General features: G+C 43.3%; 2 protein-coding genes across 3 annotated transcripts; one reads left to right on the top strand and one right to left on the bottom strand.

Moving 5' to 3' along the window:
• Positions 1 to 4,694: 4,694 nt before the first annotated feature.
• On the bottom strand, positions 4,695 to 6,990 carry LOC101397950 (mammaglobin-B-like). 2 transcript variants are annotated; one of them, XM_087423230.1, is made up of 3 exons: positions 6,912 to 6,990; positions 5,362 to 5,549; positions 4,695 to 4,797 (listed from the first exon to the last, which is right to left on the bottom strand). In XM_087423230.1, the coding sequence occupies exons 1-3, from the start codon at positions 6,964 to 6,966 to the stop codon at positions 4,759 to 4,761; spliced, it is 282 nt and encodes a 93-aa protein (XP_087279356.1). In that variant the 5' UTR covers positions 6,967 to 6,990; the 3' UTR covers positions 4,695 to 4,758. The 2 variants fall into 2 exon arrangements, with proteins under 2 accessions (XP_087279356.1, XP_014648631.1); XM_014793145.2 differs by lacking the exon at positions 4,695 to 4,797 and having other exon boundaries at positions 5,302 to 5,549.
• Positions 6,991 to 14,907: 7,917 nt separating this feature from the next.
• LOC147912558 (secretoglobin family 1D member 2-like) lies at positions 14,908 to 16,912 on the top strand. The gene is made up of 2 exons (XM_087423175.1): positions 14,908 to 14,962; positions 16,662 to 16,912. The coding sequence occupies exons 1-2, from the start codon at positions 14,908 to 14,910 to the stop codon at positions 16,910 to 16,912; spliced, it is 306 nt and encodes a 101-aa protein (XP_087279301.1).
• The last annotated feature ends 1,458 nt before the right edge of the window (positions 16,913 to 18,370 follow it).

Genomic DNA, 18,370 nt, shown 5'->3' on the forward strand with positions numbered 1-18,370 from the left:
ACAGTTTAATCCACTTAGTGTTGAAAGTGATTATTGATTTTGAATTACTTACTATTGCTGTTACGTTCATTGTTTTCTCTGATTGTCATTGTTTTGTCCATCTTTACCTCTCTTGTGTTTTTTTTTGTTGTGACTTGTGGATTTTTTGTAGTAGTTTGCTTTGATTCTTTTTTCTTTTTCTTTTTTGAAAATTCTATAAGTACTTTCTTTGTGGTTACCACGAAACTTACAAAAAGCATATTATAGTTATGAACCTCATAGCTTAATTTCAATTGCATTCCTAAACTCCTCACTTTTCCTTCTACCTCCTCACACTTTATATTATGGATGTCACACTTCACCTCTTTTACATTGTGTATCCCTTAACTTTTTGTATTTATACTTATTTTTAATACTTTTGTCTTTTAAATTTTACACTAGAATTAAAAGTGATTTACACATGACCGTTACAGTATTACAATATTCTGTTTGTTTATGTATTTACCTTTACCCATGACTTTTGTACTTTCAAATATTTTTATGTTGCTGTTTAGCATCTTTTTGCTTCTACACAAAAAATTCTATTTAGCATTATTTGTAATGTAGATTGAGTGATGATGAAATCCCTCAGCTTTTGTTTGTCTGGGAAAGTCTTTATCTATCCTTCATGTTTCATAAGGGTTTTAAACTTTATTCTAAGAACACTGTTAAAGAACTGAGTGGTTTGAGGCAAGGGCTTCAAAAGGGCTGTCCTCCAGTACATATTTGAACCTTTTCGTTTTTAAATTGACAGTTCATCTCGTATAGTTTCTTTTTTTTTTTTTTTTGTTTTTATTTTATTTTATTTTATTTTTTTTTAAAATTTTTTGTTTATTGCAGTAACATTGGTTTATAACATTGCAAAAATTTCAGGTGTACATCATTGCACCTCCACCTCTGCATAGATCACATCATGTTCACCACCAAAATACCAGCTACAACCCATCACCACACACATGTACCCAACCATCCCTCTCACCCTCCTCCCTCCCCCCCTCCCCTCCGGTAACCACCAATCCAATCTCTGTCCCTATGTGTTTGTTTATTGTTGTTATCCTCATCCATATGATCATTAAGATGTGTCTACTCTTCCATCACATGGCTATTAAAATTATATGTACACAGCAGTAAAATTGGTTGTGCATATTCTTACTAATTTTCTTATGATAATTTTTAAAAGTAGAATTGTTAAATCATTCTTTTTGTTTTTATAGGTAGTTTTGATGGTTATGATATCCTTGGTTGGCTGTATTTTCTTTCAGCACTTTGAATATATCATCTCACTCTCTTCTCATCTGCAAAGTTTCTGCTGAAACGTCTACTGATAGTATTATGGGATGTCCTTGTATGTGATGAGTTGCTTTTCAACTGCTAGTTTAAAAATTCTCTTTGTTTTTGATTTTGACAATTTGATTATAATGTGTCTCAGTGTAGATTTCTTCAGTTCGTCCTAATGGGCTCCTTTGGCTTCATGAGTCTGGATGTCCATTTATCTCCCCAGATTTGGGATGATAACAGCCATTATTTCTTTAATGAAATTTCTACCCAGAGTGCTCTCAGAGTACTGAGCTTACACTCTCATTCAGTGGTCTGTAGACCTCCAACAACACCTGAAGCTAAGAGTCGGTCCCTGGAGTGATAACTTTGTTAGTGTTCATGCTCTCCATGGATCTCCTCACACAATTAGCTGGGATCAGGATCCATTTGCCACCAGTGTCCCTTGAGCTGAGGCACTGCTCCAGACCTCTGACTCCACAACACTTCATCCAGTCTTGATTAAGATCCTCAGATCCATCCATGCCCCTGACAGAAAATATTAACCCCGCTGGGGAATTCCCAATGGTATACACGTTTCCCTAAACTATGTGCAGAGGTAATCTCCTCCATCAGCCAAGACCCTGAGCATTGCTGCGAATGTTCACTTTTTCCCCATTTGAGTATTGTTGAAATTAGGCTTTTCCCTCAAAAGTCACCAGTGATGACCCCTCTAAGCAAACTGGCATCTCTGTTTTCCCCACCTCAGCCATTTGGAGTCATTTGCAACCCTACCTTCACTGAGCCAACATGCCACTGGTCAGTGATGAGTTTCCCAGTGGTCTTCAGATGGGTCCTGGGCTGGGCATCTTATGCCTTTGAGGCATAAGATGAGATCTTCTCATCATCCTCAGCCTACTTTGAACCCTTTCTCTGGAATGTCCTGTCCCTGCGCAGTTTTGGGAGCTTTCAGCTACATTGCCTTACCTGGTTGTAGGGTTCATGTTCAACTGCATGTATCTGACATATTTGGCTATGGGAACTTCCTTGGAGACAACCTCTTATTTTTGGACCCTCAGATGCTTGCCACTTGGCATGGGCATTCTGGAGCTGCTGCTTCCCTTTGTGCCCATCTCCAATATTTCTTTTAACGTGCCAGTCTGCCTGACACTCTGGCAGTTGCTGGTCCTGTCAAAACAACCCACCATCATTCACTTCAACTCTGATTAGTAATGCAGGCACAAGCCCACTCTGACAGACACTTGCTCCTTATATCATCAGATGAGTGATGCACCCAGGAAACACATGACCATGTAAACAGGTGCCCTCACTCCCCTGGGGCAGCTCAGTGATGTCCTAAGGCAGAGTCCAGAGTGGTCAAAGTGCTGAGACTGAGGAGGGAGAGGGGCCTTCCAGGGCCTGCCAGATGTAGAGGTTTACATCCAATTCTACACTCCTGGGAAGGTATCTCCTTGGAGCTGCCATTGCTCAGAATTCTGAGGCCTTTCAAAACCAGTGACCAGTCTACTAAAGAATGGGAATTTCAGTGACTGCAGCCATATTTCTCCTACTGAGTCCCCCCCACAGGGCCTTCTGCAACTCCGTCAAAACGTCCACTCCTCATTGGAAAAATATACACACCCCTCCCGACATAGGCCAGGGCCCATCTCTGAGCAGATGTGAACTTCTGCATACCCTATTGTTCATATTCAGTTCCTGCATCTGAATCTTTTCTTTTTCCTCTCCTCTTGGGGTCCAACAGAGAGAGGATGGACTGAGGTCCCCATTTCTGGGGAACAGAGAGAGCCAGCATCTCCTCCCTCCCCAGTGGGGATGTACCAAATGCACCAAGAACTGAGCATACCATGAATTCTTTTTTTTTTTTTTAAAGATTTTATTTATTTATTTTTCCCCCCAAAGCCCCAGCAGATAGTTGCATGTCATAGCTGCACATCCTTCCAGCCGCTGCATGTGGGATGCGGCCCCAGCACGGCCGGAGAAGCGGCGCGTCGGTGCACGCCCGGGATCCGAACCCGGGCCGCCAGCAGCGGAGTGCGCACCTAACCGCTAAGCCACCGGGCCGGCCCCATACCATGAATTCTTAATAAATAGTAGTGTATGTGTGTGTGTTTGTGTGTATTTGTATGTGTAATGTGTGAGATCTTTTAAGGTATAGGTCCTCGGAAAGGGTCCATTTGCCTGGGCCTAATGGTGTCACAGATCCTGAGGTGTTCTGGAGAGGGGGAGGGGAGGGTCTCACTATGAGTTTTGGGAGTCATATACTTTTGGCCACTTGTATGAAAAAATATATTAAATATTCTATCTTACAACGCCATTGTTATAAAGATGAATATACCTCACACTGGTTCTTTGGTTATATTCATTAATACCATAGTCACTTTTGGTAAATATTTTTAAAGAAATTGTAACATTTTTGTGGAAATTTAAAAGTATTATGTGCCTAATTCCCTCTACACGTTATGCCTCGTGGAAGAACCAGCCCTGGTGGGAGCTGAATTGTCCTGAGAAAGGGTCAGGGGTCTTCCTGGGTGAGAGGACAGCCCAGGAAGGAAGAGAGTCCTGCTGAGTTGTGAGCAGAAGGGGTGGCACTAACTTATCTCTGTGACAAGACTGTGGGGACTGAAAAAGTAAGGAGAGCTCAGGTTCAATGACATCTTGCTTGCTTTGCATTATTCCTACAGAACACACATATTTCCCTCAACCTTCATTGCTTTGTGGGTCACTGCGGGAATGAACGAATGGACCACATTGCCACTTGCAGGACAGGACTAGGGGGCATCACACAAGTTAAGGGGGCACCAAAAAATCTCAGTAATTAGAGTACATAACATTTTAATAAAATATTTTTAAAAATCAAAATTAACACCATATATCAAATTTTAAAATCAAGATACAATTCACCCCTGCTTTGCACGAGTCCCCTCCCTGGCTGGCTCTGTTCCCGGCCCTGCACCCTTGAGTCATGGACAGAGAGAGCCAGGAGAGGAGCCTCGCCATGGCACGCAGGGCTCAGAGTGGAGATGAAGCCTGCAGTGGATCAGGAACCTGAGCAGAACCCAACCAGCAGAACCTCAGTGCCTGAGGACATCAGAGACAGTCCTGGGGGAGACGGGGTGATGAGGGAGGAAAGTCACTTTTCCAGAGCGAGGATCAAGGTCGGGCTACAGATGGGAAGGAGCAAGGGCTTTTCAGATTCTTCAATCCCTCACCCACGAGTTCTTAATGAATAATTGTGTGTGTGATATATGAGGCTCTCTAAAGCCTCCATTTTAATTGGATAACAAAAAAAGAACTTTAGGTTTGCAGATACTTTATTGAAATGAAAATGTAAATGAGGTTTCAACAATTGTCTTGCAGTTTGTAGATCAAAAGACAAAAAAGAAAGAAAAATTGTGGTTTATAGCAATCGATGGTTGGTTTCTGAGCATTCTCTGTAGTCCTTTGAGCCAAAGTTCTTGTGGAAAGTTAATATCCATCACACCAAGGACTGTTGTAAATTACGTGCTGGAAAACAAACACAGAGACATCACTTAGATTTCGACTCTCTCTTACAAAGTAAAATTCTGAAACACAAACATTTCTTCCCTTTGTTTTCCTGGGTTTGTCCACACACATCTGACATCCAAGAAAGTTATTGCTGGAAGTAGCACTAACTATGAAGAAGGGGATCTTTTTTGCTGATCAATCCTACAAGTGAGGGGCTTCTTCAAAATCAGATTTTTTTACTTTGATAGAAAATGTGTGTATGTGGACGTGTGTGTACCTGTGTGTGCGTGTGTGTGTGTGAACTGGGGAGCTGAGAGTTAGGTAAGAGTTTTCCTGAGTGATCTTTTCCCTCTTTTGTCTTTTTCAATCATTCACTAAAGATTCCACAAAATGAATAGGTGAATCACCACTGGGGCCGTGATGGCTTTCTTGGTCTCAAAGTCACCAGACTCACCCACAATTAAATTCTCTGAGATAAAATAAGGCATGTTCACCGTTGATCTGTCATAATTAGTGAGAAACTTAGAGTCTGCTTGTCCCCGTCCAGTGGTTTAAAAGCACATAAGAAAAAACTGAAATTACCATCATCTTTCTGAAATTGGTCAGAGTTTCATTTGACTGGTTGAGAAAACATTGCTTGAATTCCTCTCCAGCCTTTGCAGTGGCCTCGTCTGATATGAACTCTTGAAGAGCTGCTAGATATTCAGTCGTGGACAATTCAGGATTAATTGTCTTTTCAACCACATCCTCGAGAAGTTGGCAGCCAGAACCTGGGAGGAAAGCATGCAAAAGTGGGCTCAATTATGGAAGTATGAACCCCTTTTGGAGCATCACTATGATGTTTGCCATCTTCTTACATCCAGTAGAGACATGCATTCAGACAGATTCTGGTGAATGATCAATGAACTCAAGACCTTGAGTTCTCAAGATCATTCACTCAGAGCAAACTCAGGATCTGGGATTTCCTTTAAGCCCTGAAACATCTGCTCTCCCCCAGCTTCCTGCCTCCACAGCCCAGAGAAGCCCAACATTATGTAACCATGATTAAGGCAGATGCTGGAGTAATGAGAGGCTCTGATTTAGTGCAACACATTAAACATTATCTGGTCTTTCTTTGTTCAGAGTCATGTGATGCTTCACTATTATCATTCAGAGCATCAAGTAGGATTTCCAAGTACTGTAGATGTATTGGGTCTAGAATATTGTCCATTAGCTCTGTTGACACAAATTATTTTCTGCAACAAAAATTAGCACACAAATAAAATTCTTGTTCATGAAGTGATCTGTTGTGGCCACTTGAGTTGCATAGGGAAAAGGGCTCTGGAATTGGATTCAGGAGAGCCGGATTTTACTGCTGGTTCTGCAATTTTCTATTTAGTTGACCTTGAGCATATCACCTTTAACTTATCTGCACATAGTTCAGGAACAAGTGAGGTGGGATATTAAAAGAGCTTGGTTAACTGAACAAAGCACACTATGTAGGTGATCTATTATTGAAGCTCAGATTCTGGCTGCCAGGGCATTTTCCTCCCTCTGGGTCTTCATTGCCAGAAGGAGACCTCTAAAAGGTGTGAGTTCTACCCAGTCAGTGCTGACCATGAAGAGACTAGGAGCTAATGGGCATCCTGGTAGGATGAAATCAACTCTGTAAATGTGTGAAGAGTGGACCCCCATTTAGGGGGCCACACTGGGTCACACATATAGCCTGAGCCTTTTCCCCTTGGAGGTTTCCCTTTTCTTTCCACATTTAAGGAAACTCCATGATGCCTCTTTCAGGAAACCTAGCTAGTGCAAATGTCAGGGGGCCATCGTAGCATGTGTTTCCCTTCTCCCACTGAAATATCTAATTCTAATGTTCAATTCCAAGACTCATCCTGGTTTTCATGGTACCTGTGATGATGGTGATATGCCCTGAACAGGATGAGACGCTACATGCAGCTCCACTGTAGAAGCAAAACCTATGAGGAAACTTAATTTTTTAGAATTAATGATAATTACACCCTTTGGGCTATTACACCCAGACACATTATACTAGGGCTGTCCTGTACTGGGGTTTGGGGACCAGGAAATCTTCCACAGGCGTCCTGACAACAACCTTTAGCCCAATGCTTGCCCTCTCTGTCATTGCTCACCTGCATAGCAGTAAAGGGGGAGGGCCAGCAGCGTGAGGACCGTCACCAGCTTCATGGTGGAGGCAGCTGTAGCTGGCTGGTCTCTGATGTGGGAGAGAGACGAAGGAACTCACTTTGGAGGGGAGTGCCCAGAACTCCTCCTTTTATTCTCCTGGTCACCACCTTAATCCCTCCCATGAATAAGGGAATGAGTCATACAATAAATCTGGCATTGGACCAGGAAACAACGGTGAGAATCAGCCAGAACCCAGCCAGCCTGAGCTCTGTTTGTAGAAACCAAGGAGGCAGAGGTTTTGACCCAAAACAATTTTGGAACTGCAGTAATGATACAAGACTTTAGGTAAAATTAATTTAAAAGAGCTTTCTAAATAATAAAGCAAATTATACCATTGTGAGCCTGTGTTGTCACCCTTGTGGTTTTTATTATTATTTTGGTTGTCATTATCTCCTCTTCCTCCTCTTTGTCTCTTCTTCTTCAAGGTACAACAAGCTTCATATCCCCTGAGCCTGTTCCTGCTGGTTTACCACACACCTGCGCTCAGTGCAGTACCACCTACCTCCTCTGGGAGGCAGACTTCTCTCGCCCACAGACACTCCCTGGGGTGCTTGAAGTTTGGGAAATTATGTCTCACCGCTTCGAAGGTTGTTTTCACAAAGAATATCTCACTTAGTTAACTCAATTCCATAAATATATCTATTATAAATCCTTGAATTAATTTTTTAAAGTTTTTGTTGGCTGTTTGAGGTTTTTCTTCCACTGACTGAAAGGATGACGTGAAGAAGTAGAATAACTGATTGCTTAGGGGAGGCAGTGCTGATGGTGGAATGGTGATGAGACCTGGGCTCATGCCGGGGTGGATTTGAATCTTGGATGCAACACCTGATAATGAAGTGTCTTTGGGTAAGTTGAAGTGCTGATCATTTTGAACTTCCTTTGCCTCATTTCTAAGAGGGACATAAATGATACCATGCCTGGTTTTATAAGGAGGATGGACACTCTATGTAAGGAGCTGATCACAGGGCTTAAATTAGGGTAATCATGAACAAATGGGAGGTTTCATCCATCCATCCACCTGTCCATCCACTCATCCATTGTTCAACAGTAACCATGAGCTTCTCCTCTGACCGGGCTCTGTGCTCTGTGCCACAGATTGAGTTGTAGGAATACATTAGAGGAGGACCTTGCTCTGTGGAGCTCACCTCTCACCAGGGAGACAACAAACAAGCTTACAATTGAGTGAGTGATATTGGATAGTGACTGTGTGAAGAACAACACAGCCCCCAGGGGCAGCGCCCTGCACAGAGGTCCAGGCAAAGCTATAGAAGGAGGGACTTCTAAGCTTGGATGAGCGGACAGTGATGTCCAGGGGAAGATGAGGGGAAGGGTGTTCTAGGCAGAGGGAACAGCATGTACAGAGGCCTGAGAGGAGATGGCACTTGGCAAGGTAAGGAATGAGTGTCTCTTGGTGCCAAGAGAGGGACAGCACAGCCTCATGATAGAAAAGCCAATTCAGTTTAAGCAGGGACAATACGAATGTTATAGGAACTAGAGAAACAAAGTTGGCTTAGGTTAAAAAAAGAAAGAAATGGATGAGAGAGCCAGAGAAATGAGTCAATAGTTAATTACCCGTGAATGCATTATTTGCTGTCTGGATTATTTGGGACATCTTTGTTTCCGTTCTTCACCGGGGCATAACTTGCCAAGAACAAAACGGATTTGGCAAGATGCTAGAAACAGAGAAGGTTATGTTCTCACGTGTGTACTTTCACACAGTTGACATTTGCTGGCGATTTTCATTCCAAAGGCAGGTGAAAGACTTTAATAATGAAATGGGATAATGTTTCTTTCACCAGGACTTAATAGGGACTCTGCCTGGGGCCCCAGTTGTTATGGGTCTGCCATGTCACCTGCTGCGACTCTGGACCCGTCAGAGGTTTCTTACTCAAAAAAATTCCCACCCACGTCATGTACACAGTGCCCACGATAAAGAGGTGTGTTTTCTTTACCTCCACGTTCTTTCCATACAACTGATGACGATCATTCTCAGGTGAATCAAAATACAATGAATTGTCCCAGAAAAGACTCTTTTGGAAGCCAGCATTTACAGGGAGAAATAGGAGAAGCCAAAAAGCCGGAATGCTTGAGTTGCTAGCCTGATTTTTTCTCTTCCCAAAAGGAACTTTGACTCGGGTCCCCAAATCAAGTTCAGAAACTAGGGAGTGAAATGGCCTTCAGCTTCAGTGTTTGTGGGACATTTATTGATCACCTACTATGACAAACCATGGTGCAAAGTTAAATGATTCAGATTCTACCCAGAATGAGCTAGTGTTTTCGGGGAGAGATAAAGCACGTGGTAAGAGGGAATTATATTTGGCCTGTCCTTGGAGTCACAGAAGCCCTGAGATACACTAATATTTTGGTTATTTGAGGCCTTGCATACTTAATAAAAGTCATAACAATCAGTGAGTGCCATTTTTTCTTAGTGACTCGTGCATTGGCACAAAAACCTTCAAAGGAATTATTTTGAAATTGAGATGATCTAAATTTTTTAAAATTGTGAGTTACTGATATCAGCCCCACAGTATTTAGAGTAAGAGATGCCAAATTTTTTTTCACTTATCCTCTAAAACTAGTCCTGCCCCTCACCTCCAGGGCTGTTGGGACACTAACCTCAGGCATGTTCTTTGGAGGTGAACCTCTTCTTCTTTAAGATCATGCCAAAGTCTAGAAGTCTGGTGGAGAGGTAGGTGCCCAGGAGGGAAACTTTAAGAAAGGTCCTGCTCTTGGGGACATCTTGGCTGTCAGTGAGATGTTCATTGTTCACGGTATCCAGGCCATTCCTAGACCAGGTGCCTCCCTTGCCTTGGTTCCAGACTGGTGTGGAGATTTCACAGCCATGTCTCTTCGTACGTTGGGAATAGTCCTAGGATTGTTGTGAGTCCTGAATGAGCTACAACATGTAAGTGCTCAGAACAGGGCTGGGCTCAGAGTAGGTGCTAGCTACATGTAAGCTACCAGGGATTAATTTTATAAAATTGATAACGGTGATATGGTAAACCTTGTAGGACTACTAGGACCATTATAGACCACTGAAGACTCTGCTTCTGCTTACATTCTCTAAAAGATCCAGAGATAATCGTGTTCAGATCTGAGGTCAAAGTTGTAAGTTTGAAAATAAAGCACTGTACTTAATCCATGCTTACTTGATATTTTTCTGACTCCTTCTTAAAAGAGTTTTATTGAGATATAATTTTTATATCACTTCTTCTCAAACATATTCTACATACTGTTGGCCTAGTCATCTTCTCAATACCCAGCACCAATCCATGATTAGTTGTTTTCAGAATTCGGTAAAACATGAATGGCAAACAATTACATAACACTTACTTGATGCAGGGCACTGGTGAGAGCCTCTTTTAATCTTCACAACCACAACCTAATGAGTAGGGTGATGATGAGACTTATTGGCCAAACCTGGGTACTTTGGAGGGTGAAAGAGGTCACTAAATGGGTGGAATGCTGGGACAGCAACATAAACCAGGATCTCCTGAGCAAACTGAGATGTGTGGTCACCCTCCACCTGAGGTGGACATATCATTTCTCCCCAGCTGCAGACAATGAGATAAGAGAGGTCAAGTAACTTGACCAAGGGCACACAGCTAGTGGATGACAGAGCATGTATAAGGAGCCAAGTGTTCTGATTTTAGAGACAGCTCTCAACACCATCGACATCTTGAGTTTGAGTTGTGGACCTTCACTTTACGGCTCAGACAGATCCTTGTGATCTCAACTGCCACAACTGCCCTATGTGAACTCCAGGTTGATTTCTCTGCAGACCCCACAGTTTCTGCTTGAGGCCTCTGCTCCCTGTGAACTCCCTTCCCCCACTGTCCTTGCCTCAGTCCCACTGAATTGAAACTCCTTATTCATTCCGAATGCCACATCAAAGACAGCCCACTTCTTTTGCCCTTTCTGGCCCGTAAATCTCTGGGAACTCCCTTCCAGGACCCCATGGCTTTCTGTGTGCAGCTCTCTCCTGACATCCCAGGACCTGATCCCATGGCCCTTTCCTCCCTGTTCATGCTCCTTGGGGGCACGGCCTTTGCACCTCTGCTCTTTGAGTGACAATACTCACCCTGTAGCTACTTAATTAATTATTGTATAACTGCCTTTCAGGGCAATTTTGAGTTTTTACAAAGAATTCACTGATTATATTATGTTTTATTATTCCATCTATTTAGAAAGAGAAGCTCATTTAAATTTGAATCTTTAGTAAAGGCAGGGATCAAATCCAACACTAAACCAGACTCAACATGATATCCTGGTGCTAAGACCACCTTTCTTCTGTTCCTGGATGAGGACTCTGGAGTCACAAAAGGGAGGGGACAGGTGAGGAGAGGAGGAAGTTGGAGCCCATGCCATCAGGGACTGGGCCACCTGGGTCTCTCTGTTCCCCACAAGTAACCATTACCTTGATCCAATCTAAACTTGATCCATCTAATGACTTGGGTCAGTGAGCTGGATTTGGAAGGTGAGCAAGGATCACAAGTCAGCCCCAGGTAATTCTCCTTGGCTCATTCACCAAAACCCTGAACTTTACACAACTTGACATTTCCCCAAAACGTGTACTTGAATGTTTAATCCACTACTAATGTGAGAGTTCATTACACCAATACCTCCTCTATTTGTTAGTAATTTTCCCTCCACTGCATGTCCGCATTTTCTTGCTAACCATCGGCATCCATGGTTGTGAACATCTTGTCCTTACAGGCATCTTGGTGTGTGAGGGGACCTGATATAAAGTATTTCCACTGATAGAGCAGTGATTCTTTTCTGAGGCTGATTTACTCTCTCCTTCCATGCACCCTTGTGGACATTCTCAATGTCTAGAGATGTTTGTGGTGTCTCCGCAGGGTGGGTGGTGTCCTATTGGCATCAAGTGGGCAGAGACTAGGGATGCTGCTAAACAACTTGTGTGGCTCAAGACCTTCACTAAGAAAAGAATCCTTCAGCCTCTGATGTCAGTAAAGCCGTGGTTGGGAAACCCTGTCATACAGAAATACCTAAAAGCATTTGCCCTTGTGGTGAAAGGTCAGTAGTACTAGGTAGCCGCACACAGTGGACAGTGAATGGAGCCCCAGTGCAGAGAGAGGCTGACAGGAGTGTGGGCATCTGTATCCTCTAGTGTGCAGAGCTCAGCTTCACAGCCGTGCCTCTGCTTGGATGCTCCCCACACTTTCTCTGTTCCATCATCCTCATCCACTTTGTCCTTCAAGAGCCAACTCAGTCATCACCTCCTCTCAAAGTCTTCCTTCCTGGAGAATGCAAGCTCGTAAGGACTTTGTTCTTCTTTGAATTTCTATAGGCCTTTAATTTCTAAGGTAAAATCTCATTCTCAAATAGTGATATACTTCATATCTGTCTTCAGTTCTCACTCTGTCATTTTACACGATAAAAATGTCTTGTCGTTTATCATGATAATTAATTTTTAAGGAAATATAATAAATTGTGTTGGCACAGTGGCCATAGTTAGCAAACAAAAATGTTTCTGCTCTTTTTATTACCTCTGTTGTTATTAGCTACAGATGGTTTTGCAACCCAAGGACATGTATGGAAGAAGACAAGTGTATGTTTCCAGCAAGGAATGCTGCCGCTCCTATTCTCTGTGCTAAGCAAGTTTGAGAAAACCAGATATTGCCCTGCAGTTACGGAGCTGAAGTCCCGGGGGCTCGCATCAATTAACTGATTATACAGTTGTAAGTCTACAACCTCATAATTGAGTCAAAAGTTGTGTAATGTTCCAGCAGAGCTCATAAAAGGGACATTGACCAAGTCGTTGGGGTAGGGACCAATCCCCCAAGGATGGGAAGACTGAACTGAAATAGTGACTCTGGTAGACAAGGAGGAAGGCAGACATGAAAAAATATGAGCTACGAAAATTTTAAAAACACTGAGAAGGTGAGAATAGGTTTTAGATCAACAAAAATATGTCCCTCTCTGATGGAACATACTGTGACCCAGAGTCTGTGTCAGCACAAGCTCTGTTCAGCAGATATGGAGACGTCCTCACAGCTCAGCGTGCAGTAAGAGAGGTTTCACTGCCTAATTCATGTCGTTAGGTCTGTAGACTCAGACCATGAGCTGAGTTTGCTTCTCCATATATTTCAGAGAGAGGTGGTGTATCTAGGTTTCCTTATAGTTCTGAAAAGTGGTGATTATGTGGTTTTCATCAGTGCTTTAATCTAGGAACTGGTGACAACCCATGATGTTTGACAAAGAGAACAAGACAGGAGTATTCAACATTTTTTGACAGTTTAGTATGTGTCAGACCCTGGTAAATTTACACACACAAGCATATGTTTATTCATCCTATAAAACCTATCATGGGGCACTTTTATTAACCACCTTTTCCAGATGAGAACACTGGGTTCTCTTATATAAAGTGAGTAATTGTCCTAAGGTCTGAGACCACAAACAATCTGAACCCAGGTCTCCGTGGTCCTCACCATGTGCCTCCTGTTCCTAGTTGGGGAGGCAGAGCCGCCTACAGGAACCCCCCACCATCCTGTGTGATTGACGTGGGTACCACTGTGGCCCTCCACTGGGACTTATCCAAAACCTGCAATGTGCTCACTGACAACACAGCTCATAAACATGCCCCTTGTTAATAAAGGTCTTTCTCAGTGGTTTTCAGTCCTGTTGCCCCAAAGAATCACCAGTGGAGTTTAAATAGTACGAGTACCTAGGCAATACCTCAGACTTACTGAATCAAAATCTCCAGAGAGGGAATCCAGGGAATCTGTATTTTTTAAAAGCTCCCAAGTGATTTGATTGTACAGTTGGGACTGGAAACCTCTGGACAGGACCATGAGTCCTCTCAAATATACTTTCATGTAAGTGGGTAATTTCTGATGAAAGAAAATGCGGAGCAGCATGACCCAAGAGTGGAATGGCAGGTGGGGAGTGTATTGCTTTAGCTGGGGGCCGCCTTCACCTAAAATGAAATTGACCCAGGTAGCAAAACTAGGTTTGGGTGGAAGACTTGAGCCCATGGGCGAAGGGGAAGTGGATACCCACCCTGTTCACCTGTTTCTTCATTCCATCATCTTCCCTGCTTGGAGCCCAAGAGCAGAGAAACTCTCAACACCTATGATGCTTACTTGGCTTCTGACACCCCAGAGCTCCCTGGAAGAAAGAGCTGAGTTCATTTAATCATCACAATAAACCTAAGATGACATCATGGCAGCCTTACTCTTCATGGACTGAGAATATGAACATCTGCGTTGTTGTCAACTCCGCCAGAAACAAAGACTCTGGCCTTGGAATGAGCTGGGAGAGAACAGATAAAGGAGGTTTTCCCCAAAGAAATTCTCCAAGGGTGGGATGTGTTCAACAGTGTTTGAAGGTACCTCTGCGTGAAGATGGTGGTGATGGAAGGGGAACTGAGGGAGAGGATAATTCTTGTTCAGACTTGATCAATGTACATTTGAACCAGATGTGGTTCGCTATCAGCACGCAGAGGAGGGGTCAAAGCTGGGTCTCCCTACAGCCTGTCTCTATAACCATAGTGGAGCCTCCAGATTCCCAGTCCCTTGATCTGCCCTCTTGATGTCAGAACACACCTACGCCTCTGCACTGACACAAAGAACAAAGATACAATGAACAAAAAGTCAGAGGCAAACTGAACAAACAGGACACATTTCCACAGGTGATTGAACACCCTCCTAGAAGACAGAGAAGAATCCTTCAGGGCTGCTTTCCTGGAGTCTTCCCCGCTCAGGAAGGAGGGAGGTGTGGGGAATGAGACATAGATGGATAGCATCAGCCCTCAGTGAGGAAGGGAGGGCTGGAAGCCAGACCTTGTGACCTGCCACGTGCCATGTGGGCAGGACCAGTGAGGCTCTCGGATTACAAATAGCTCTGGGTTCCCCAGGATCCTGAGTCCTAATTGCTCATCCTTTGCTAAAGCTGAAAGCTCAAAGCAAATAAGCCACCATGAGGCTGTCCCTGTCTGTTCTGCTGGTCACTCTGGCCCTTTGCTGCTGTGAGGGTGAGTATCATTTCTAATCAGTCCTGCACCAGCCCTGGTAAGTAACCTTCTCTGAACTAGGTGAACTTAATTGGGGTACGAATAGATCAAAATCCAAAACTTTTCCTCTACTTGTGAACTAGACCCTCAAAAGCCCAGGGCTCATTTTATCAAATCCCAATACTCTGAAACTATTACAAAAAATCATTGCAGGCCAATTTTAAGAGTTTTCACCTGAAGCCTCACTCCTTGTCTGTGATCTGTGTTTGAGAAGCAGCATGACATAACAAGTTTTGGATGTGAATCGTGGCTCTGCCACTTACCAGCACTTTGACCTTGAACGAAATGCTTAATCTCCCCAAGTACCTTCTTGTCATCAGGTTTTACAGCTAGCACCAAGAATAGCTATGACAATGGGGTGGGTTGAAGTGTGTCAGGAGTCCAGTTCTGGGTATCACGCAGACATCTCGTAGTTATCAAGATGTCCTCCATCCAGAGATTTTTAGGTGCCAGTTGAGTCCACAGCTTTTTAACTCATAGATTCAGAATCATAAAGTGTTATAGCTGGAAGGGTTTTTAGAGAGTTCTCAGTTCAAGAAGAACCAGTGTTCTCTGAATCTCTGAATAATAATTCTTCACATGGGCTTGGTGAATAAGCAGCACTCAATGTGTCTACAATTACTACTAGTTTTCTAGGATTACCACCAGGAATTATAGTAGAACTAGTACAATTATTAGGGCTACAATTTCCATTTTTCTAGATTAATTCTAGCCATTAATTCAACAATACTTTTGTATGTCTTCATGCCCTCTTTACTGTCCCATTCTTGTGGAGTCTTTCCCTTCCATTTGACTTTCTAAACATCCTCCTCTTTCCCTGCATGGCCTCTGATTTTACCCTCTCCAAGTTCTCTGCATAGTTTGATGTCTGACCAGAGGTCAGATCAGAGCCTGGTAGGGCACATCCCATGGTGCAGGGTGGTTGCAAAGACTTGGGGGGATGGAGAATCCAGACAAGTTTCAAGTCTCAGCACAATTCCAGTGGGGTCAGGAAAGAGCCACCCTTCCCACCTCTCACCCTATCCAAGGAATTCTGTACTTCACAGCAGAATAAAAGAGCCAATCATAACTTTGTACATAAGCTTCAAATGTGTTTAAAGTGATTAGATTTATCTTTTTTTTTAAAAGCTTTTTAGCTATGTCTGCATCCAATTACATAATGTTATTCTTTAATTTGGTCTCAAAATAGCATCTTCCACTTTACAAATAGTTTACTTACTTTTTTCTAGATTTAATCTCCCTTCTATGATCTCTAATAAGATTCTGAATCTACCATTTATTTGTATTTAATTATCAAAAATATCCTCTTTCCCAATATCTAAGACAAAGAAGGTTTCACTCTATTAGCAGCCAAAACTTAATATTTTTAAATCTAGGGAAAGTGAATTTCAGTGAACCAGAGTAGTTTTGGAAAGTAGTGGGGTGAGCAGGAAAGAAAAAAAAAAGAATTAGACATCAGGAAACTTGGTGTCCAGTCCTAGCTCTGCTGCTTGCTGTGTGACCTTGAGGAAATCATGACATTGATTTCCTCACATTATTATCAGCACAATGATCAATGGGAATACAAAATCCTTGAGTTTCCTGTCTAGTTCTAATTTCAGGAGCCATAGGCAAAATCACCTTTCTCACAGTAATTGTATTTCTTTTTCTTCTTCTTCAGCCAGTGAGATCGTTTGTCCAGTCCTTGCTATTGATATGTCATCCTTCCTATTCACTAATGACCCTCTGTACAAGTTACAAATTGCGAAATACCAGGCACCTCCAGAAGCTGTTGAAGCCAAGTTTGAAGTGAAGCAATGCACGGATGAGATCTCCTTTGAGAACAGAGTGCTAATTGAAAAGACATTGGTAATTCTTTTTTCTTTGTGCATAGAGACTTTTGCTCAGGTGAACAGCCAGGAAGGAGTTTAGCATGCTGCTCTTGGGGGGCACAGATGGTGGAGGCTTCTGCCTTGTTGCTCACTTCTGATAGGGTGACCCAGTGGCCACAGAGTGGATGATCACATTACACCTGCTGAGTTATACTGAGGCTGCACAGACAGTATGGTCACGTTCCTCCTTCTCAAGTCAGCTCTCTGGCTGCCAGGTTCCCCATAGTGTCTTGAAGAAGAGAACACCTGGGGCCCCATGCAGTGATGTTGAAGGGCCAAAGCACTGCTGCCTCCCTGCCTGGGAGCTTTCTTTAGGGTGAGTTCCCTCAGCCAGTGGACACAGTCCCTGTGGAATCTCATGGAGAGTGTTGGGAGTGTTGAAAGGGGAAGCCGGTGGTGGGGAACTAGCCCCCACCCTCTGGTGGGATTGCAGGGCAGGGGGACTGGCTGGGTTTTCTGCCAGCTTCTGCAGAGCCAAGGCCCACTCCTTGCACCTCCATCCACTTTTCTACTCCTCACCTATGACTCTCCTCTTTATCACAGCCAATGGGCAGAGACCCTCCTTGTTATGTCTTCTGCAGCCACATGTGAAGGTGAAACACTTAAATTATGTCTTTATCAAGAAATCAGATTGTTAATGGTGTCTCTCAGCCTGTCTACCACTGCATTTAGGTCATGAAGTTCAGCTGCAAATGCCCATAGATGCTGGATTCTCAGTGCTGAGAAGAACATGTACTTTCAGGTTGAGCTTCCACATCCTGAGGCTGGGAATCTCCTGAAAGCAGTACTTCCCATGTCCTCTCCCACCCTTGTCCCCATCTCTCAATTCTGTGTCTCCTTTGGAGTGAAATGGTAGAGTCTCTATCCCTGGACATCAGAGAAAATGGGCTGCTCTCTCCAACCCTTCACCCCCTCCTTCCATAGAAACCTGAGTCCTACTCTAGGGTCGCCTCAGCGTTTATTGGCCAGACTATGGAAATAGTGCTTTCTTGGCATGCATGGTTGGTTGTAACTGTCAGGTCTATTTAGTTTACATGCACACTGGGGTCCTGCCTGGTGTCTTCCATATGCCCTTTGTTGGTTGAAATTTCATTGACATCTTGGTGTGGACAACAGTCTGTGTTAACGTGTCATCTCCAGGAGCAGCATGACTGACCTCCCATTTCTTTCTTTCTTTTTCTATTTCAGGGGAAAATACTGTTGAAGTGTGGTTTCGCAGATTTCACAAATTGACCAAGTCTTATATAGTAGTACCTCTGTCTTTCAATGATCACCTGATCTTTTCTGGAAAATGTAAAGGTTTCACCATCCTGCTTCAATAAATCACTTGCCCTGCACTTCTCTACTTGTCTTGTCATTATCCAACAGTCTCTTGCTTCAAGTTGGGGTGAATTTCATCACAAAGTGTCCATTGGGTGTTGTCACTAGTAAATTTCAGAGACCCAACGTCCATTTAACCTTGGCGGCCTGAGGTGCAGAGATCACAAGAGGAAATATT

The sequence above is a fragment of the Ceratotherium simum genome, chromosome 34 (genome assembly GCF_057802395.1).
Source record: "Ceratotherium simum simum isolate JZ-2026a chromosome 34, ASM5780239v1, whole genome shotgun sequence".
NCBI lineage: Eukaryota > Metazoa > Chordata > Mammalia > Perissodactyla > Rhinocerotidae > Ceratotherium > Ceratotherium simum.